This window comes from Thunnus albacares, chromosome 4, assembly GCF_914725855.1.
Source record: "Thunnus albacares chromosome 4, fThuAlb1.1, whole genome shotgun sequence".
NCBI lineage: Eukaryota > Metazoa > Chordata > Actinopteri > Scombriformes > Scombridae > Thunnus > Thunnus albacares.
The window spans coordinates 12333304-12355228 of NC_058109.1; the positions used below are offsets into that span (position 1 = coordinate 12333304).

Here is a 21925-nt window from a genome sequence, read left to right on the forward strand (position 1 = left end):
TTAAGGTTAGGGGGGCCCCAAAATGTCTGTTTGTCATGAATTGAGTAGCAATAGGTGTAAAATCAACACAATAGATCTGTTTCTTCATAGTTTGTATTAGGCACAGATCTAATATGACTTAATGCTTTCCATCCACTTACAACAGGCACAGATAATTCAAAGGTACTAAAGTCAAGGAGTGTTATCTCTTCTCTCTTAGATACGTTGCAGGTCCTAAGTGTATTATTCATACACAGACTGATGTTTGATGTGGGAACCTCTAAAACTAAAAATGTCATAAAATCATTGAAGCTAGCTTATGCCTAGTATGAGTAATAGGCCTATGTCATAAAATTCAGAATTAATTTTAACTGAAAGCTTAAACAACTCCCACTCGCTTTCTTCTTGATCACTAACCTCCATCAGACCTGCTCCTTCATCCCTGTCTCCTCCAGCTTCCTCCTCTCCCTCTCCTCGCCTGTTTTCAGTAACATGTTATTTTATTAAACTCAGATTTACAAGAACTCAAGGCTTAATGAGTGATCAACCAGTTTAAATTTGTATTTGTCTGAACTGGCAAAATCTTCTCACCTGACTGGCCTTCGGCGGAGCTGCTGCCTTTTTGAAGAAATGTTGTTTATCCATTCACAGGTTGAGGAAATGAGGGATATAAAATATAAAATTGCATTATGATCAACACAATGTGACCTTTTCACTGACATTAACTGATTATAAACAACAATCTATGCCTATTTATATGATTGTTTCGAAATACTTAAGAGGCATATAAAAGCAAAGTATGTAAAGAGCTATCAATAACATTATTTATATCTCTTTCACTTGTTCACACTTTGGCTGGCTGGCTGGTCAGCTAGTTAGTACAGTGGACACCACTTATAGTGATCACGTCTGTCTGGGTCAAATTAATCACTATAACGGATAATTATCATAACCGATTTTTTTCTTTTTCTTTAAGTCTCATACAGATAACCATATAATTGACATTTGTATATATTTGTATACCTCCGCACCCCTGAAAATGGTGCCGCAGCCACCAATTACAATATCATATGTGTATCATGGGAGTAAGATAAAAAATAAAAATAGTTACCGTAATTTTATTTTCCCCCCCATGTTTTCATGTATGAAAAGACCCAAAGTGAACACTGTAAGCAGACTATTGATTACTATAAGCAAATTATTTAAACAGCATTTGTATAGGACTGATTCTGTCCTGAGCTTTTTGATCCATATAAGCGGTTTCCACTGTGTAATGTTAGTGTTATATAGCCTATCCTCTGGTCTTTTCCTCACTTAAACCTAAAGTTAGCTAACATTAAGCAGGTAAAAAAACAACTAACAGCTTGATAGCTCGCTACATTGACCATCATTTGCCACAAATTCATATTGGAGCTTGGTATCTTCACTCTGTTACTACTTAGGGGAGAACAGGGTAAATAGAGCCAGTGGATAAAATGAGCCACCCCCATTACCTAGGTAACCATAAACAAAAGTAATCATGGTACCACAAATTAAGAAAGTATAGTTCACATTACTCAATCCATCTTGGACTCAAGCACATGGAGAGAGTGATCAGAAAAACAGAGCAAAAACAAGAGATTTTTGTCATGCCAAGTGAATTCATCATGTTACTTAAGTTATCAGTCTTGTATCTTAATTAAAATAGATAAGTTTTGGACATTATTACATGTTAATTTAAGTCAGTGCAAGCTACAAAACAAGGTCATAAACTTAGCATAACTGTGGATCTGAGCCACTGTGTGAAACAGTTTTGTCAAAATGGAGGTTGTGGGGTAAAACGTGCCAGTGATGTTGGGGCAAGTTGAGTCAATGGCTCAATATACCCCCCAAAATTATTTTCTGATATTCTAGAGACTAGAGACACTGTTCATGTTTGATCCCTGTTACAAGTGCTACAATGCTGATGAATAAATACCTAATTGTTGACTAATGTTAAGTTTAAGCCACACACAAACATGCCATACATACAGACGGGTGACAAATTAAAGGAAAAACCAACATAACGTGTCTTAGTAAGGTGTTGGGCCACCACATGCCACCAGAACAGCATCAATATACCTTGGCATTGATTCTACAGTCTCTGAACTTTTCTGGAGGGATGAACATCATTCTTCAAAAAGATATTCCCTCATTTGGTGGTTTGATGATGGTGGTGGAGAGCGCTGTCTAACACGTCAGACCAAAATCTCCCATAGGTGTTCAGCTGGGTTGAGATCTGGTGACTGTGAAGGTCATAGCATATGATTCACATCATTTAATACTCATCAAAGCATTCAGTGACCCCTCGTGCCCTGTGGATGGGGGCATTGTCATCCTGGGAGAGACCACTCCCATCGGGATAGAAATGTTTCATCATAGGATAAAGCTGATCACTCACAACTACTTTGTATTGATCAGCAGTGACCCTTCCCTCTAAGGGGACAAGCGGACCCAAACCATGCCTGCAAAATGCCCCCTTCAGCATTACAGAGCCACCAGATCCCCTCACTGTAGGGGTCAAGCATTCAGACCTGGACCAGTTTTTCCTTTAATTTGTCACCTGTCTGTATACACAAAAGCACATTTACACACATTCTTTCTGTAAGTAAGACACCAAGATCACATTTTCCTGGGTTTTCCTGGGTTTCTGCGGGTATTACAGGTGGTTCATCGCTAATTACTCTGCTATTGTGAGACCCCTGACAGATCTGACAAAAGGCTATCTGCCAGCACAAGTAAAGAAAGCAGTGGCGCATGGGGCCACCTACTTTAATAACTCTGAGCCTTTTAGGGATCAGTGGACCCCAGCCTGCACTGCTGTGTTTCAAAAGATAATCCACTGTCTCACTCATGCTCCTGTCCTGGCTTTTGCCGACCCGACAAAGCCTTATATACTGCACGTGGATGCCGGCTTTGAAGGTTTGGGCGCAGTGCTCGATCAGGAATATCCGGAAGGATTACGCCCTGTAGCCTTTGCCAGTTGGAAGTTGAGAAACTCTGAAAGAAACTACCCTGTCCATCAACTTGAGTTTCTAGCACTGAAATGGGCAGTAGTCGATAAATTCCATGACTACCTCTATGGGGCAAAGTTCACCGTGAGAACTGAAGAAGGAGACAGTGTACTTGTTCGAGCTTTGGGAGTTCCTGGAAAACACCAAGTTAAAAGAAAAGTGGAACCTACAACCCTATATGGTCATTGGAAAGCTTCCTAACTTACCTGTTTATCGAGTTAGGCCTGAAGGGGGAAGGGGAATAGTAAAGACGTTTTACAGAGACCATCTTCTACCCATAGGGTTCTTAGTGAGGATGCCTGAAGTTCAAGAAGGGAGCTCCATCTCAGAGGCCGTCCACCAGAGCCTCCAGTGCTCCTGCTCAGAAAAGAGCACAACGAGAGGAGGAACAGACCACTGGTGAACCAGGGCACAGTGTTTCAGAGACGGAGGAGGAGCTCCCATGCTGATGAAAGGCCTGATACAGTCAGTGGGGATGGAAATAGTGCCCTTGATACTTCCCCCAGCGAAGAGAGAAGGCATGACCATGCTCCTATGGCAGAAGGGGAAACTAATTGTGGTATACTACCATCAGAGGACCCTGCGGTGGACACAGGACTGGAAGTGGGAGACGTCCCAACAACTAGTGCACCCAATGATGGGGTGGACCTTAACAGTGCCCCTGCTGCTAAATGAGCAGTTAAGCCAGTCATTTGTTTGAGTTATGATGAACCAGGAGAACCTAAGCTCAGGAACATCCCTTCCTAATGGCATCCCTGCTTCTCAGTGGCCAAAAACATAAAAAATATTAGCAAACCTGGTATGATATAATATGTGTGCATCTTATGTAAGACCATGTATGTGTATGTAACCCACCTTCCACTGTAGTACTTGGTCTTATTTCTGTATTACACAGGTTTAATACAAGATTAATTTGATGTTTAATACAAGTTGAAATGCCAAACCAAATAGTATTTGTAGTTTTATACCAGTAAACTGACACTTCAATATAAGATCAGTATGTTTAAGTGGATGTTTTGGAAGTTGTTTTGAATCACACTTGCACTTCTGAAAGATGAGGAGAAACAGCGGAGGAGCTTTGTCTTTATTCACAGTTTGCTTTTATTCCAAATCAGTGGATCAAAAGTGACATTCATTTGGAGGTTTGAAGTCACTGATATTGTAGCAAACTAATCAAGGCTCCACCAAGCCAGTAGTTGATATCTAATTCATTAAATATGTGATTAAGGGATTAGATAAAATCTCTGGGTCGCACTTGAGGAGATCATCTCGGATGTTTCTCAGCCTCTTTTTAATCGCAATCAATATTGCTGGGATATCATCATCAATGTTTACAAGTGACTTGGAAGTTTCATAGCCTGTGCAGGGAACAGAAAGGCAAATTAGATTAACACTAACAATAAAAATAATAACAGTTTATATTGCATTCTATTATGTACATGACAATTTAAAAATGTTATTATGGCACCTTCTATGGTAAATTATTATATATACTTTGGTATACCATAGTAATACCCTGACAACATCCAGATTTCGAACTGACCAAGTAGATTCAAATGATTCTTCAAGCCATTAAAAATCTAAAAGATGTAAAAGTCTCACCATGATCTGACTTTAACATCTGTGGTTTCGTCCAGCCAAGACACTCTGCCTGCGTCTCAAACTCCTTCAGTTCATCAGCAGTGACATTCTTTCTCCGACCTGGTGAAGAGGAGATGCAGTAAAGATAAAAGCTTTGTGATGATGATGATAAAAAGCTGCTTTAGAAAATATCTGGCTTTTTGACAAAAAGGGACAAGACTGTGTACATAAAGATTTCAGGGTAGAATTCAACTACAACTCCCAATGTGCATTTTGGTAAAAAGCAGCCAATCACCAGGCTTAAAATTAGGTCATGTGAACTGCTAAAACTAAAGATTACAATGTTGAGAAAACTGATTTTACAATCTGCAGTGTGAATCAGTTCAGTTTTCATTTCTGGGTCACTTTTGAGTCAATTCAGCAACTACAGTGTTGCGTTTTTGTTTAGAACTTATTCTTTTTCTTAGCTGTCTGCCATGCCGAAATCACAGACAAATTATGATTTCTCAGAAATGAAGTTGAAATCATTGACACTGGTGGTCACAATATAAACCTATAGGATCGGTACATTATCCAGGAGAATATTGAGGATATTGTTTAAAGAAAAATTGGAAATGGGAATTCAGAATGGGGAAAAACACTTCTGGAACCAGCGACCCCTCCCACTTCGCAACTCTATATAATCTCTTTTAGCTCAGTTTTTGGTCTCTACGAACTCCTGAAGGAAATATCTGGCTGACTGTGCAAACAGACTGTGTCTGTTTGGTACTGAGCAGGTAGTGAACAGCTGCCTGCTGCAGCTGAAAAGGATGATAAGAGAGCAGCGAGAGTGAACTAAAACAGTAAAGTTGCAACCAGAAATGAGCTGAAACTCACTAAACAAGAGAAAAATATTGATTATTGTCACTTTAATATCTATATTTATCTAGTGCACCTATAATTTCTCATTTAAAATCAGCATACCTTAATCATCAGTAGCAATATTTTTTCCCTTCATCAGATATGTCTGGATTATGTTATAGTTTTCTAATGTAATCCAGATGGAAATAATTGATTATGAATGGTCTGAAGCCAGGCAAGGAGATAAGTCTCCTCATGACATGCACAGTCTTCCTGCAGAGAGTGTCAGTGTCATATTTATCCTTTTTTCCCATATTTCCCATTTTTTTTATTCTTTTGATTATTTAATCTCTAAATTCTCCTTACTGAAGAGTGTGAAAGCTTTAACGTCATTTTCATTGTCATTGTCCATCTTCATAACAAGGCAGTCAGGACACCCAGTTTGCAGCAGAAACAATGATTCACCAGTTAGGTGGTCTGTTGGAAACATAAAAAGAGTGTGGATGGTAATAATTATTTAATTAATAGTTTATATTCTCAGCAGCAATAAAAGTATAATATCATAACAACATTAATACTTCACATATGTATATCAAAATGTTAGAAACACAAATATTATTAACACATTGATCACATTGGCACTTCAAATAATTACGTTGCAACAGCTCTATTTTAGAGTGTCCTACAAATGATTTCATACCATTAGTAGAGTACTGAAATCTATTACAGGGCTTCAATTATCTCTGTGAATTATTTATTCTATTTTGACTTTTTTTATTTCTGTAGGCCTTGTTTGGTAAAGTCACAGAATGAGAGTAAACAAGCAAGTGAATGAGACAGAAAGTCAGAAGTCTGCAGTGTGCAGTAAAAGTTAAAATAGCAATTAAACACCAGTGCACATAATATATTAAATAAAACTCTTACTGTTGCTGTCAACAGCAAACAAGGTGTTGTTCTCATAGAAAAGTGGTGTAGATTTATTGTCGCTATATCCATAACTGCAAAGGAATTTGTTAAAGGTTTAATAATTGACAAAATAACTGTACAGTACATGAACGTGTATGATGCACAAATACTCTGACTGTGGGACACATCTTTAATTGAAAGATTCATGTCAACAAATCAACCCCTATTTCAAGTAAAAACATTGCTTACATCTTCATTTTAATGTTGGCATCATAGAAGTTTGGTGTGTCCTTAGCAGTAATGTCCATTGCAACACTTGGCCAAAGAAGAGCGTTCACTAACAGCGGAAGCCAACACTTGTTAGCAGATAAGGCTATGAAGTGCCATCTCCCAGACAGCTGCAATAACAAGAAAAGGAAATATTTCACTTTAAATGTGATTTTTTTCCCCCCATAAACACATTTCTGAAAAAGTAAATGTAGTACAAATAAGTTTAATAGGTTCAATTTAGTTTTGTCTAATGAAGCAGTTTGAAAATTATATTGTTAGTTATAACTGTGGAAAGAGACTTACATCTGGACTTTTGTCCTCTTGTTTCAGCAGCTTCTCACAGGCCAGTGACGCAGGCTGGCACACTGAGGTGAGACTCAGCACAACAATAGCAACACACAAAGTCTTCATCGTGGCTCTGATACCTCTTCATCTCTCTCAGCTCTGTTTTATATTGATATCACTGACCAATTATTTTTGAGCCTCCTCCACCCACCCCTGCACCTCTGCAGATTACAGTGAACCAAATGTTAACCCTGAATGTTATTTCAGTAAGTCTTGATGTTTGCTTATCAAACACAAAGCTATGCAACACATTTCCCAAACTAGAGTAAAGGGAAACCTGGGTGAGTGTTCTATTTATCAGAATCCATTTTGGTGGTTTTTAGACAGTTAGCTCAGCTTATAACTTTCATGAACCAAAAGGCAAACGTCTCAACATAAATTGGGCAGCTGGCTTCACCCTGAACAGGTGGTTAGATATCACTGAGTTCATGTAGCCTCATTATTTATTTATTTATTCATTTATTTATATGTATTTACATGTATTTTTCAATATTAAAAAAATAAAAATATTTCACAGTGTACGTAACAAGTATGGTAATAGTAGTTAGTTTTTGTAACAACAACAACAAAAAAAGAGTGTTTCAGAACAGTCTTGGACAGGGTAGGCCCACCTGATTTTCTCTGTGCAAACCCACAATATGATTTCTGACTAATGTTTTGCACCCAAATCCACAGATGGGGAAGCATGAAGGACCCCTACATGCTCTGTGCAAGCATATTTTTTTTTCTCTGATACGCCTCCTTTGATAAGATAATTTATATTAGTAATGTAGAAATGTTTTTTTGAGCTGTATTTGTGACCGTGCATCTTCAATGTAGGACTTTATGGTGCATCCATGAATGCAGCACGTGTTGCAGCCAGCACAGGCGGCGGCAGCAGACTATGTTTTCTGAAATTACAAATTTATGCCTATTTGCTCTGTGAGAGACATAGTTGCAAGCCTCAGGGGCTTCACTAGAGATTTAAGGTTAGGGGGGCCCCAAAATGTCTGTTTGTCATGAATTGAGTAGCAATAGGTGTAAAATCAACACAATAGATCTGTTTCTTCATAGTTTGTATTAGGCACAGATCTAATATGACTTAATGCTTTCCATCCACTTACAACAGGCACAGATAAAGCAAAGGTACTAAAGTCAAGGAGTGTTATCTCTTCTCTCTTAGATACGTTGCAGGTCCTAAGTGTATTATTCATACACAGACTGATGTTTGATGTGGGAACCTCTAAAACTAAAAATGTCATAAAATCATTGAAGCTAGCTTATGCCTAGTATGAGTAATAGGCCTATGTCATAAAATTCAGAATTAATTTTAACTGAAAGCTTAAACAACTCCCACTCGCTTTCTTCTTGATCACTAACCTCCATCAGACCTGCTCCTTCATCCCTGTCTCCTCCAGCTTCCTCCTCTCCCTCTCCTCGCCTGTTTTCAGTAACATGTTATTTTATTAAACTCAGATTTACAAGAACTCAAGGCTTAATGAATGATCAACCAGTTTAAATTTGTATTTGTCTGAACTGGCAAAATCTTCTCACCTGACTGGCCTTCGGCGGAGCTGCTGCCTTTTTGAAGAAATGTCGTTTATCCATTCACAGGTTGAGGAAATGAGGGATATAAAATATAAAATTGCATTATGATCAACACAATGTGACCTTTTCACTGACATTAACTGATTATAAACAACAATCTATGCCTATTTATATGATTGTTTCGAAATACTTAAGAGGCATATAAAAGCAAAGTATGTAAAGAGCTATCAATAACATTTATATCTCTTTCACTTGTTCACACTTTGGCTGGCTGGCTGGTCAGCTAGTTAGTACAGTGGACACCACTTATAGTGATCACGTCTGTCTGGGTCAAATTAATCACTATAAGCGGATAATTATCATAACCGATTTTTTTCTTTTTCTTTAAGTCTCATGCAGATAACCATATAATTGACATTTGTATATATTTGTATACCTCCGCACCCCTGAAAATGGTGCCGCAGCCACCAATTACAATATCATATGTGTATCATGGGAGTAAGATAAAAAATAAAAATAGTTACCGTAATTTTATCCCCCCCCCCCCCCCCATGTTTTCATGTATGAAAAGACCCAAAATTAACACTGTAAGCGGACTATTGATTACTATAAGCAAATTATTTAAACAGCATTTGTATAGAACTGATTCTGTCCTGAGCTTTTTGATCCATATAAGCGGTTTCCACTGTGTAATGTTAGTGTTATATAGCCTATCCTCTGGTCTTTTCCTCACTTAAACCTAAAGTTAACTAACATTAAGCAGGTAAAAAACAAGTAACAGCTTGATAGCTCGCTACATTGACCATCATTTGCCACAAATTCATATTGGAGCTTGGTATCTTCACTCTGTTACTACTTAGGGGAGAACAGGGTAAATAGAGCCAGTGGATAAAATGAGCCACCCCCATTACCTAGGTAACCATAAACAAAAGTAATCATGGTACCACAAATTAAGAACGTATAGTTCACATTACTCAATCCATCTTGGACTCAAGAACATGGAGAGAGTGGTCAGAAAAACAGAGCAAAAAAAAAAAGATTTTTGTCATGCCAAGTGAATTCATCATGTTACTTAAGTTATCAGTCTTGTATCTTAATTAAAATAGATAAGTTTTGGACATTATTACATGTTAATTTAAGTCAGTGCAAGCTACAAAACAAGGTCATAAACTTAGCATAACTGTGGATCTGAGCCACTGTGTGAAACAGTTTTGTCAAAATGGAGGTTGTGGGGTAAAACGTGCCAGTGATGTTGGGGCAAGTTGAGTCAATGGCTCAATATACCCCCCAAAATTATTTTCTGATATTCTAGAGACTAGAGACACTGTTCATGTTTGATCCCTGTTAGAAGTGCTACAATGCTGATGAATAAATACCTAATTGTTGACTAATGTTAAGTTTAAGCCACACACAAACATGCCATACATACAGACGGGTGACAAATTAAAGGAAAAACCAACATAACGTGTCTTAGTAAGGTGTTGGGCCACCACATGCCACCAGAACAGCATCAATATACCTTGGCATTGATTCTACAGTCTCTGAACTTTTCTGGAGGGATGAACATCATTCTTCAAAAAGATATTCCCTCATTTGGTGGTTTGATGATGGTGGTGGAGAGCGCTGTCTAACACGTCAGACCAAAATCTCCCATAGGTGTTCAGCTGGGTTGAGATCTGGTGACTGTGAAGGTCATAGCATATGATTCACATCATTTAATACTCATCAAAGCATTCAGTGACCCCTCGTGCCCTGTGGATGGGGGCATTGTCATCCTGGGAGAGACCACTCCCATCGGGATAGAAATGTTTCATCATAGGATAAAGCTGATCACTCACAACTACTTTGTATTGATCAGCAGTGACCCTTCCCTCTAAGGGGACAAGCGGACCCAAACCATGCCTGCAAAATGCCCCCTTCAGCATTACAGAGCCACCAGATCCCCTCACTGTAGGGGTCAAGCATTCAGACCTGGACCAGTTTTTCCTTTAATTTGTCACCTGTCTGTATACACAAAAGCACATTTACACACACATTCTTTCTGTAAGTAAGACACCAAGATCACATTTTCCTGGGTTTTCCTGGGTTTCTGCGGGTATTACAGGTGGTTCATCGCTAATTACTCTGCTATTGTGAGACCCCTGACAGATCTGACAAAAGGCTATCTGCCAGCACAAGTAAAGAAAGCAGTGGCGCATGGGGCCACCTACTTTAATAACTCTGAGCCTTTTAGGGATCAGTGGACCCCAGCCTGCACTGCTGTCTTTCAAAAGATAATCCACTGTCTCACTCATGCTCCTGTCCTGGCTTTTGCCGACCCGACAAAGCCTTATATACTGCACGTGGATGCCGGCTTTGAAGGTTTGGGCGCAGTGCTCGATCAGGAATATCCAGAAGGATTACGCCCTGTAGCCTTTGCCAGTTGGAAGTTGAGAAACTCTGAAAGAAACTACCCTGTCCATCAACTTGAGTTTCTAGCACTGAAATGGGCAGTAGTCGATAAATTCCATGACTACCTCTATGGGGCAAAGTTCACCGTGAGAACTGAAGAAGGAGACAGTGTACTTGTTCGAGCTTTGGGAGTTCCTGGAAAACACCAAGTTAAAAGAAAAGTGGAACCTACAACCCTATATGGTCCTTGGAAAGCTTCCTAACTTACCTGTTTATCGAGTGAGGCCTGAAGGGGGAAGGGGAATAGTAAAGACGTTTTACAGAGACCATCTTCTACCCATAGGGTTCATAGTGAGGATGCCTGAAGTTCAAGAAGGGAGCTCCATCTCAGAGGCCGTCCACCAGAGCCTCCAGTGCTCCTGCTCAGAAAAGAGCACAACGAGAGGAGGAACAGACCACTGGTGAACCAGGGCACAGTGTTTCAGAGACGGAGGAGGAGCTCCCATGCTGATGAAAGGCCTGATACAGTCAGTGGGGATGGAAATAGTGCCCTTGATACTTCCCCCAGCGAAGAGAGAAGGCATGACCATGCTCCTATGGCAGAAGGGGAAACTAATTGTGGTATACTACCATCAGAGGACCCTGCGGTGGACACAGGACTGGAAGTGGGAGACGTCCCAACAACTAGTGCACCCAATGATGGGGTGGACCTTAACAGTGCCCCTGCTGCTAAATGAGCAGTTAAGCCAGTCATTTGTTTGAGTTATGATGAACCAGGAGAACCTAAGCTCAGGAACATCCCTTCCTAATGGCATCCCTGCTTCTCAGTGGCCAAAAACATAAAAAATATTAGCAAACCTGGTATGATATAATATGTGTGCATCTTATGTAAGACCATGTATGTGTATGTAACCCACCTTCCACTGTAGTACTTGGTCTTATTTCTGTATTACACAGGTTTAATACAAGATTAATTTGATGTTTAATACAAGTTGAAATGCCAAACCAAATAGTATTTGTAGTTTTATACCAGTAAACTGACACTTCAATATAAGATCAGTATGTTTAAGTGGATGTTTTGGAAGTTGTTTTGAATCACACTTGCACTTCTGAAAGATGAGGAGAAACAGCGGAGGAGCTTTGTCTTTATTCACAGTTTGCTTTTATTCCAAATCAGTGGATCAAAAGTGACATTCATTTGGAGGTTTGAAGTCACTGATATTGTAGCAAACTAATCAAGGCTCCACCAAGCCAGTAGTTGATATCTAATTCATTAAATATGTGATTAAGGGATTAGATAAAATCTCTGGGTCGCACTTGAGGAGATCATCTCGGATGTTTATCAGCCTCTTTTTAATCGCAATAAACATATCATCATCAAAGTTTACAGGTGACTTGGAGGTTTCATAGTCTGTGCAGGGAACAGAAAGGCAAATTAGATTAACACTAACAATAAAAATAATAACAGTTTATATTGCATTCTATTATGTACATGACAATTTAAAAATGTTATTATGGCACCTTCTATGGTAAATTATTATATATACTTTGGTATACCACAGTAATACCCTGACAACATCCAGATTTCGAACTGACCAAGTAGATTCAAATGATTCTTCAAGCCATTAAAAATCTAAAAGATGAAAAAGTCTCACCATGATCTGACTTTAACATCTGTGGTTTCGTCCAGCCAAGACACTCTGCCTGCGTCTCAAACTCCTTCAGTTCATCAGCAGTGACATTCTTTCTCCGACCTGGTGAAGAGGAGATGCAGTAAAGATAAAAGCTTTGTGATGATGATGATAAACAACTGCTTTAGAAAATATCTGGCTTTTTGACAAAAAGGGACAAGACTGTGTACATAAAGATTTCAGGGTAGAATTCAACTACAACTCCCAATGTGTATTTTGGTAAAAAGCAGCCAATCACCAAGCTTAAAATTAGGTCATGTGAGCTGCTAAAACTAAAGATTACAATGTTGAGAAAACTGATTTTACAATCTGCAGTGTGAATCAGTTCAGTTTTCATTTGTGGGTCACTTTTGAGTCAATTCAGCAACTACAGTGTTGCGTTTTTGTTTAGAACTTATTCTTTTTCTTAGCTGTCTGCCATGCCGAAATCACAGACAAATTATGATTTCTCAGAAATGAAGTTGAAATCATTGACACTGGTGGTCACAATATAAACCTATAGGATCGGTACATTATCCAGGAGAATATTGAGGATATTGTTTAAAGAAAAATTGGAAATGGGAATTCAGAATGGGGAAAAACACTTCTGGAACCAGCGACCCCTCCCACTTCGCAACTCTATATAATCTCTTTTAGCTCAGTTTTTGGTCTCTACGAACTCCTGAAGGAAATATCTGGCTGACTGTGCAAACAGACTGTGTCTGTTTGGTACTGAGCAGGTAGTGAACAGCTGCCTGCTGCAGCTGAAAAGGATGATAAGAGAGCAGCGAGAGTGAACTAAAACAGTAAAGTTGCAACCAGAAATGAGCTGAAACTCACTAAACAAGAGAAAAATATTGATTATTGCCACTTTAATATCTATATTTATCTAGTGCACCTTTAATTTCTCATTTAAAATCAGCATACCTTAATCATCAGTAGCAATATTTTTTCCCTTCATCAGATATGTCTGGATTATGTTATAGTTTTCTAATGTAATCCAGATGGAAATAATTAATTATGAATGGTCTGAAGCCAGGCAAGGAGATAAGTCTCCTCATGACATGCACAGTCTTCCTGCAGAGAGTGTCAGTGTCATATTTATCCTTTTTTCCCATATTTCCCATTTTTTTTATTCTTTTGATTATTTAATCTCTAAATTCTCCTTACTGAAGAGTGTGAAAGCTTTAATGTCATTTTCATTGTCATTGTCCATCTTCATAACAAGGCAGTCAGGACACCCAGTTTGCAGCAGCAACAATGATTCACCAGTTAGGCGGTCTGTTGGAAACATAAAAAGAGTGTGGATGGTAATAATTATTTAATTAATAGTTTATATTCTCAGCAGCAATAAAAGTATAATATCATAACAACATTAATACTTCACATACGTATATCAAAATGTTAGAAACACAAATATTATTAACACATTGATCACATTGGCACTTCAAATAATTACGTTGCAACAGCTCTATTTTAGAGTGTCCTACAAATGATTTCATACCATTAGTAGAGTACTGAAATCTATCACAGGGCTTCAATTATCTCTTTACTTTTTTTATTTCTGTAGGCCTTGTTTGGTAAAGTCACAGAATGAGAGTAAACAAGCAAGTGAATGAGACAGAAAGTCAGAAGTCTGCAGTGTGCAGTAAAAGTTAAAAAAGCAATTAAACACCAGTGCACATAATATATTAAATAAAACTCTTACTGTTGCTGTCAACATCAAACAAGGTGTTGTTCTCATAGAAAAGTGGTGTAGATTCATTGCTGCTATATCCATAACTGCAAAGGAATTTGTTAAAGGTTTAATAATTGACAAAATAACTGTACAGTACATGAACGTGTATGATGCACAAATACTCTGACTGTGGGACACATCTTTATTTGAAGATTCATGCCAACAAATCAACCCCTATTTCAAGTAAAAACATTGCTTACATCTTAACTTTAATGTTGGCATCATAGAAGTTTGGTGTGTCCTTAGCAGTAATGTCCATTGCAACACTTGGGCAAAGAAGAGCGTTCACAAACAGCGGAAGCCAACACTTGTTAGCAGATAAGGCTATGAAGTGCCATCTCCCAGACAGCTGCAATAACAAGAAAAGGAAATATTTCACTTTAATTGTGATTTTTTTCCCCCATAAACACATTTCTGAAAAAGTAAATGTTGTACAAATAGGTTTAATAGGTTCAATTTAGTTTTGTCTAATGAAGCAGTTTGAAAATTATATTGTTAGTTATAAATGTGGAAAGAGACTTACATCTGGACTTTTGTCCTCTTGTTTCAGCAGCTTCTCACAGGCCAGTGACGCAGGCTGGCACACTGAGGTGAGACTCAGCACAACAATAGCAACACACAAAGTCTTCATCGTGGCTCTAATATCTCTTCATCTCTCTCAGCTCTGTTTTATATTGATATCACTGACCAATTATTTTTGAGTCTCCTCCACCCACCCCTGCACCTCCGCAGATTACCGTAAACCAAATGTTAACCCTGAATGCGATTTCAGAAAATCTTTATGTTTGCTTATCAAACACAAAGCTATGCAACACATTTCCCAAACTGGAGTAAAGGGACACATGAGTGAACTAAAGTGTCGTCTTTATCTAACAACTGTTTCTATCTTAGCCTGTTATGTCCTGTATCCATTCATATTTATCCTGTTTAGGATCAGGGAGGCAGTTCATGTAGCTTTTCATTCTCATACCACACTAATGGGGAGGTAGACCATCAATTTTGCCAGCTGAAGTGACAACTTTCACTGTCAGATTTTATCAGCTGTAGCGAGCAAGCTAATTAAGCTAACACCGTCTCCATGAATTTCATACAAGCTTTTTGCAGTTAACTTAAATGTGCAGTGGATGATACATGATACTGTGTTTAAAGATTGAAGCTAAAGCTGTATGTCCCAGACAAAAAGTCAGCATCCTCACCAGTTGATGATCCATGTAAAGGATTAGGAAATAAAGAAACAGCATTGATAATTCATTACAGTGTAGAGTTAGCAAATTCTAGTGTAATAAGATGATGAGGAAAAATGTAAAATTAGACTCTAGTTTCATTCTTGCATTTAACTATTTGGCTGCTTAGCTTAAAAACCCTTTCACACATGGTCACTACAGTAGACAGCTATGCAAAAGCCATTTTATTATGCAATTCTTATTTAATTGGTAAATCTGAATAACAGCCACTACCAGGGTTTCTGTACAGACAGAAGAAAAAGAAGAAAGACTTGTTTCACTGTCAAAGTATGAAAGATGTTAACAAAAATCATTAGTGATGATAAGGGCTATTTAACTATTTACCAAGTGCAATATGAAATAAATGTCAATTTATTTAAATTTATTTCACATTTTGGTCATTACATCCTGGCAGTATATAACAAACATTCCCAATAACATAACTGATTACTCATTAATCATGACCTGGCCGTGGATAAGCAGCAGAATAACAACGGATGGATAGATTAACCAAATAATACATAACTAATTCATTTAAAGCCAGAAGTCTGGAGCAATAGATTTGGGGATTTTCCATCCAGGTTCTGCTAAAATCACATTAAAAAAACATTTTATAACTAAAATCATTCTGCCTATGGCAGACTAGAAAAAAATTTAAGACCTTTGTGAGTAAAAAATTAAGACTTTTAAATACCTTCTAAGGCCTTTTAAGGAAACCTATATCAATGCTTTTTAAGACTTTTCAAGACCTGCAGATACCCTGCACTACAGTGGACCCTTCAACTCCGTAGGTAGGAACCTAATGACAAGCAAAACCATGACAACCAAGATGGCCAAAATTAGATCAGACATGCCGAGAACTTTTGTGCTCCTTCAACAGAGGAAGACCCATGTAGGTAAATTAAGTAAAAAAGGTACAAACAAGGTAAAAAAAAAATGATGAGGATGAGCCACCAGATTCAGACCTTTGTCTTATTTAATTGAATGAAGCAAGTAAGAAAACTAGATGATAATCTCACAACAGTTTTAGTAAATATGCACAATGACACTAAACAAGTACATCAAAAGCAAAGTATCCCCATAAATACAAAGAAACACAGTACCTGCAAGTGTTTTTTCATTTCTTGGATCTGATTACTTAAAATGTCTCCTGAAAATATTTATTCCTTTTCTTTTGTAAATATATTTTTGAAAATGTTCATGACAGAATCAGTGTACTCACAGTTACATACACCTCAAATCACATCTGATTGGAGGTAACTGCCTCGAGTTCATGATGAGTCTTTTTTTTGTTTACATTTTACAGGAAATGAAAACAGGAATTTGACATAAAAATACAAAATATGATGTCACAAGCGATAACAAAAGGACACTGGATCAGAACTTAAAATATATATTTTGATATTTTTCATTTCACTGTGTCCTTAAGTATGCAGTTGTTGACTAGTCTCTACAAAACACTGTCCTTGGACAGAACAGTCTTGGACGGGGCTTGGTTGGCAAACCCACAGTATGATTTCTGACTAATACTCCAAATTAAGCCATGAAGGGCCCATCTGTGCCAAAATATATCTTAGTATATGCATTAAACCCTGAATCTGCATTGCGTATATTTGTGTTTTGAGACTGCCTCTGTAAATAAATACGATGTCGATACCAAATACCGGAGAGCTGCTCTGTGTAGATTGACCAGTCAGCTTGATCACTGTTAGAAACGCCCCTCTGTGGTTTACAACACACTGCATCCAGTATCACAGATCACGCGGGTTGGGATTTCTAGAAAAAGGTATGTGGAAAAATTAGTGGTTGCAAAATACAGCGATTCTGTTAAATTGAACGTGAGGGCCAGTATGAGAGCTTGTAGCATATGGTTTACACTACATGGCGCTGCTGCAGAGTCAGCGGGTGGTGTTATCTTTACTTTGCCTCTGTACTTCGACCTGATGTAGAATATGTTAACTGTTAACTTCACGGTTAACTGTTAACCTTTACCCATTGTGTGTGTTGTCCTGAGCTCACATTTGGACCGTACTTTTCTTCCACAAGGACCAGTTTTCACAGTTACGTAAGAGAGCGTTATTAATTTTCATTCAAATAAGATATTATAAAGTAGCTTGTAGACTGGTTGGCCAAGCATTTTAGTCGTGTTTTACGTCAGTACTAAGGAGGACAACGTTACATTTTGGGCTTGCACATAAACTGTTAGTTAACGCTAATTAAAGGCCTGTATTAAAGGTAAGTTTGTTAATGTTTTTGGTGCCAGACCGGAAGCGTTTTTGGCCGGGGACCAAACGCCGCCGTACGAACAATGTTTGCTGGGAACATGGATGTGTAATAAGAGCTCTTATAATACATCCATGGCTGGGAACGGTTGAGTTTCTTGAAAAATACCGTTAGGTCAACGGTTGAAACTTTAACGGCTCTACCGGGTGTCCAAGACAGAGATGACTTTAAGGATTATGAGCGACATGACTGCTGTGATTAGCGGCTACAATCCAGGCTAGCAGAGGAGACACTTAGTAACACTGGAAAAGAACCACAAACTGATAAATACTACCAGTTGTTGTCTGTACAGTTTCCTCGTAATAGTAACACAAGCAGTGGGTCTATTACGTGTTGTTGGCAACTATAAGTACAATAAGTATAAAGACAAGTAAGTTAAGTATTAACTTACTTTACTCGACATATGTGGCAGCTTTCTGAGCAGAAAGTGCTCAATTGAAAGGTGACCCCCGGATGATTCACTCAGGAAAGTTTAGAGAAGCTGTGCGCTGCTCTTTAGCGGAGGTGAATAAACCAGACGTACATTTGTCCAAACAGAAAGTATTTTGTCTTGTAAACCTCAAAGACACAGTTTGAAAACACTTCCGATAGAGTATTATGGTTGATTTATGGCAGGTCGCTCGACACTTTTGATGGTGTTGGTTTCAGTCGTCTCCATGGTAACCAGGCGCTAATCGCAATCAGTCGATTAATTAACTAGTTGAGTGACAGAGAAGTCATCGGCAACTATTTTGATAATTAATCATTATCTTCAGTCATTTTTTGAGTGAAAGTGAGTTGAAAAAAAAACTGAATATCGTTGGATTTTGGATTCATTGTCAAATAAAATAAAGAATTCGAAGACACCTCAGGCCCATAAATGGGCATTTTTCATGAGAAAATAATCCGCAGATTAATCAATTATGAAAACAATAATCAGTTGAAGCCCTAAAATGTTATGATTTGGGCTTTAGTTTAAGTGAAACAAAGATTTCACATGTAAATCCTTTCTTTGATTGCCCTCTAGTTCATCATGGTGCAGCTGGTGATCCGCCGGTACCGTCCCTCAGACAAGGACACAGTTCTGAACCTGTTCAGCATTGGCATTCAGGAGCACATCGGTCCATGTTTTCACAATGCCATGAGCAGCCCTGCCTACCTCACCATCACCCTGGCTCTGTGTAGTGCTGGCTACCTCCTGGGCTCTGCGTTAGGGGCTGTGTTTTTACCAGGAGTCTGGGTGGCCCTTGTCTACTACTGCTGTCATGAGCTTTATGCCAGCTATGTCAGAGAGAGACTCCGGACAGACATGCAGGACATCCCTGGGAACTACCTGAGCAGATCGGATGACTGTTTCTGGGTGGCTGAGGCTGAGGTTGATGGGAGGGCCCAGATTGTGGGTATTGTGGCTGTAGTTGCCAAACAAAGAGGGGAGGAAAGGTATGGGGAACTGTTCAGAATGATAATTTCGCCTCTCTGCAGACGTGCTGGCCTGGGCTTCAAGATGGCTCAGACAGTGGTTGACTTCTCTAAGGAACGAGGCTTCTCCAAGGTGGTGCTGGAGACCAGCTCCACCCAGACCGCTGCTGTGGCACTGTACAAGAAACTGGGGTTCAGCCATGTCCTCTCACACACCAAAACAGAGGCTCCCTTCTGGATGGTAACGCTGGCCAAAGTCACTGTTTTAAGAATGGAAAAACACCTGTAGGCCTGAAACAACCCTCATCAGTTACTGTAATGTTCCTCTTGTCAGTTGTTAAAGCCTTTGCATCAATATTACTTGAATGAGGCATTATTTGTAAGCAATGTCTCACAGACACACTCGCTGCTCTAACTATGAACAAAATCTCAGGTAGAACAACAAGGAAGTTCCTTTTGCTTGTACTGTACATAAGACCAACTTATCTGAATGTTTTAAACAGGACATAGTCCTGGTTTTACAAACTTACTGGACCAAAATTCACAATACTGGTGATTGTAGTGCTGTTTGTATGTTTTTTATGACAACTAGTTTAAACTACTGTGATTTTATGTCACAAATTACACTTCACATGTAACTGTTTTACACAAAAGAAATAAAAAACACCTGTAATTGTTTTAAACAGCTGTGTGTTTTCCTTCTGTCTGATTCAACTTCTGCTCTGGTTGAAGTTGGGTGAAGCTATGCTGAAATTACATACTGTCACCAAACTTAACTACCCAATAAGAATGATAAAGGTGTAACGTCTCGCACCCAAACAGGTGCAAAAAAACTAAGAATGGACCAAACTGTGAATGGACCTTTAAAGCTGGTCAACATTTTTATTTATAACTACTGTCAGAATGACCGCTTATTATTATCAAAATACTATAGTTATTCAACTGAAACCCTCATCCTGCTGGCTAGTTATAAATAGTAGACACTATATTATAAAGATAGTATATATTATACCAGTCTGTCCCAACCTTTCTGGCTTGGGACTCTTGAAAAGGCCTAAACTTCTACCTGTGCCCCCATATCACCAATTTCAAATGTCTACCAGTTGTTGTGTTACCATTTCAACCACAGACTGTTTTTTTTTCTCAGTTGAATAATTTAGAGTCCTGAGGAAGTCAAATTATCCAATAATAAACAGGGAAAATAAAGAATCAAAGAGAGAACGTTTGTCTTGTCACAGTAGGGCAAGTGCAAGTGTTACTAATAACATTATTTACACCTGTGCTTTTCCTACTGTGACATGTCAAAAGTTTTGAAATCTGCTGCTAAAATGTAATAACCCTTACTTTTCGTCACACACAATCAATAAGAAATTATGGTTTATAGTTCAGACCATGTTCTCATAAAAATCAGTTAATTCTCAGACAGCTTTGTGAAGTAAAATGTTCTTTGGGAATCTCATATGTCATTCACCATTTTGATACCAAACGTGGTCTGCTACACTAGTTTCAGACATAACATGTTGAATGATAGAAAAATATCTCTGACCACTCACACACACCTCTTATGAACTGACTTGTGTTAGTGCTGTCACAGTCAGGAGGGTAGTATAGTATATTAATATGGTAGTTTACCCTACTATTGATTGTAACTGGTAGACAGTAGAGGGCGCCATTTATCTACTAAAGTCAGATAAAGCGCTTGTCTGTTATGCCAACTGACTGTCTTTTCAACAATGTACTATTCACAGTATTTACAGTGCATGATTATAAGTTATTTAAAATATCAGGAATGTATAATGACAAAAAAGGATGATGGTGAAGATGATGAAAAAAATCTTTAAGAAAGAGGTAATGTTTTAAATGTAGAACAAACTGCAAGGTGTCAGGCAGTCCCTGCCATATAAGACCAATTTACAGGCTTGTTTTAAACTGAGGAGACTAGCATGACGTGACTAGATAAGTAACATGCATCTTTACAGAGTTAGTGTGAATGTGACTTTTGGACAAAACAACAATTACCATCATCAACTCATGTATTATTAGAGCTTTAATATAATAAATGATGCTCTGACCAGTAACTAAACCTGTGCAAGTATTTGTGGTCATGGATGTATAACAAGCCATTCAAAGAGCTGATGAGGCCTTTTACCGAAAGGTAGGCTACTTTGAAATAACAACAAGCTGACTTCATGAAAGCTATACATCTGCTATTATGAAATAAGCTTGCAAGGCAAGTGTGCTACACATTATTGTCCAGATTAAATAAAAACAGCAAAATTAATTATGATTATTATGATAAGCCAATGTATGTTATGATTTGGGAATGATATCAAGGCCTATGACTGATGCAGTACAAAACTGATGCCTTGTTAATGTACAATCAGAGATTGCAGAAACATAGATGAGAGAACAGTCCAACGTTAACAACAGCACAAGCAGCACTTCTATAAGGAAGTAACAGGCATCTGATTATCAAGTGCAGATATTGTGCAGCATTTGTATTTATCTCTTATTTGGATTAAACAAGTGGCATGTTCATATCACCAGCAGCTGTAATCATCATGTCTGTGAGAGGAGGGGTGTGGACCTGGGCAACAGACATCCAGAGGCAACTCTAGAGTCTGATGTGGCCCCAGGCAGAAAATCCCACAGGGCTCTCCTGACCAACTTTTGTCGCGAGCATATAAAAAATACTGCAAAAGTGCCCTCTCAGTTGCCCCCACAAAGGAGAAAACATACCAA

The 21925-nt window shown here is 38.5% G+C and overlaps 3 protein-coding genes across 6 annotated transcripts; 1 reads left to right on the top strand and 2 right to left on the bottom strand.

The window, feature by feature from the left end:
* Positions 1-4080: 4080 nt before the first annotated feature.
* LOC122981301 lies at positions 4081-7407 on the bottom strand. Its single transcript, XM_044349957.1, has 6 exons — positions 6912-7407; positions 6588-6736; positions 6357-6430; positions 5799-5909; positions 4614-4712; positions 4081-4369 (listed from the first exon to the last, which is right to left on the bottom strand). Exons 1-6 carry the CDS (start codon positions 7017-7019, stop codon positions 4215-4217), a joined length of 696 nt encoding a protein of 231 aa, XP_044205892.1. The 5' UTR covers positions 7020-7407; the 3' UTR covers positions 4081-4214.
* Positions 7408-11217: 3810 nt separating this feature from the next.
* LOC122980533 lies at positions 11218-14910 on the bottom strand. The gene is made up of 7 exons (XM_044348640.1): positions 14803-14910; positions 14480-14628; positions 14250-14323; positions 13712-13822; positions 12527-12625; positions 12189-12282; positions 11218-11290 (listed from the first exon to the last, which is right to left on the bottom strand). The coding sequence occupies exons 1-7, from the start codon at positions 14908-14910 to the stop codon at positions 11218-11220; spliced, it is 708 nt and encodes a 235-aa protein (XP_044204575.1).
* A 1937-nt stretch (positions 14911-16847) lies between these two features.
* nat8l2 (N-acetyltransferase 8-like 2) lies at positions 16848-19866 on the top strand. 4 transcript variants are annotated; one of them, XM_044349224.1, is made up of 2 exons: positions 16848-17288; positions 18792-19866. In XM_044349224.1, the coding sequence occupies exon 2, from the start codon at positions 18798-18800 to the stop codon at positions 19470-19472; it is 675 nt and encodes a 224-aa protein (XP_044205159.1). In that variant the 5' UTR covers positions 16848-17288; positions 18792-18797; the 3' UTR covers positions 19473-19866. The 4 variants fall into 4 exon arrangements, with proteins under 4 accessions (XP_044205159.1, XP_044205161.1, XP_044205160.1 ...); XM_044349226.1 differs by lacking the exon at positions 16848-17288 and adding an exon at positions 17328-17567; XM_044349225.1 differs by lacking the exon at positions 16848-17288 and adding an exon at positions 17328-17562.
* Positions 19867-21925: the final 2059 nt, after the last annotated feature.

Excerpts from the sequence above, each read along its gene's own strand:
- LOC122981301 (XM_044349957.1), bottom strand. The coding sequence starts at position 7,019 with ATGAAGACTTTGTGTGTTGCTATTGTTGTGCTGAGTCTCACCTCAGTG. Across the intron at positions 6,431-6,587 it reads GCCAACATTAAAATGAAGAT|TTATGGATATAGCGACAATA; the intron begins GTAAGCAATGTT and ends ATTCCTTTGCAG. Across the intron at positions 4,370-4,613 it reads GATGTTAAAGTCAGATCATG|GCTATGAAACTTCCAAGTCA; the intron begins GTGAGACTTTTA and ends TTCCCTGCACAG.
- LOC122980533 (XM_044348640.1), bottom strand. The coding sequence starts at position 14,910 with ATGAAGACTTTGTGTGTTGCTATTGTTGTGCTGAGTCTCACCTCAGTG. Across the intron at positions 13,823-14,249 it reads GTTTGATGTTGACAGCAACA|ACCGCCTAACTGGTGAATCA; the intron begins GTAAGAGTTTTA and ends TGTTTCCAACAG. Across the intron at positions 11,291-12,188 it reads ATCCGAGATGATCTCCTCAA|GAGCACTGGAGGCTCTGGTG; the intron begins GTGCGACCCAGA and ends TTTTCTGAGCAG.
- nat8l2 (XM_044349224.1), top strand. The coding sequence starts at position 18,798 with ATGGTGCAGCTGGTGATCCGCCGGTACCGTCCCTCAGACAAGGACACA.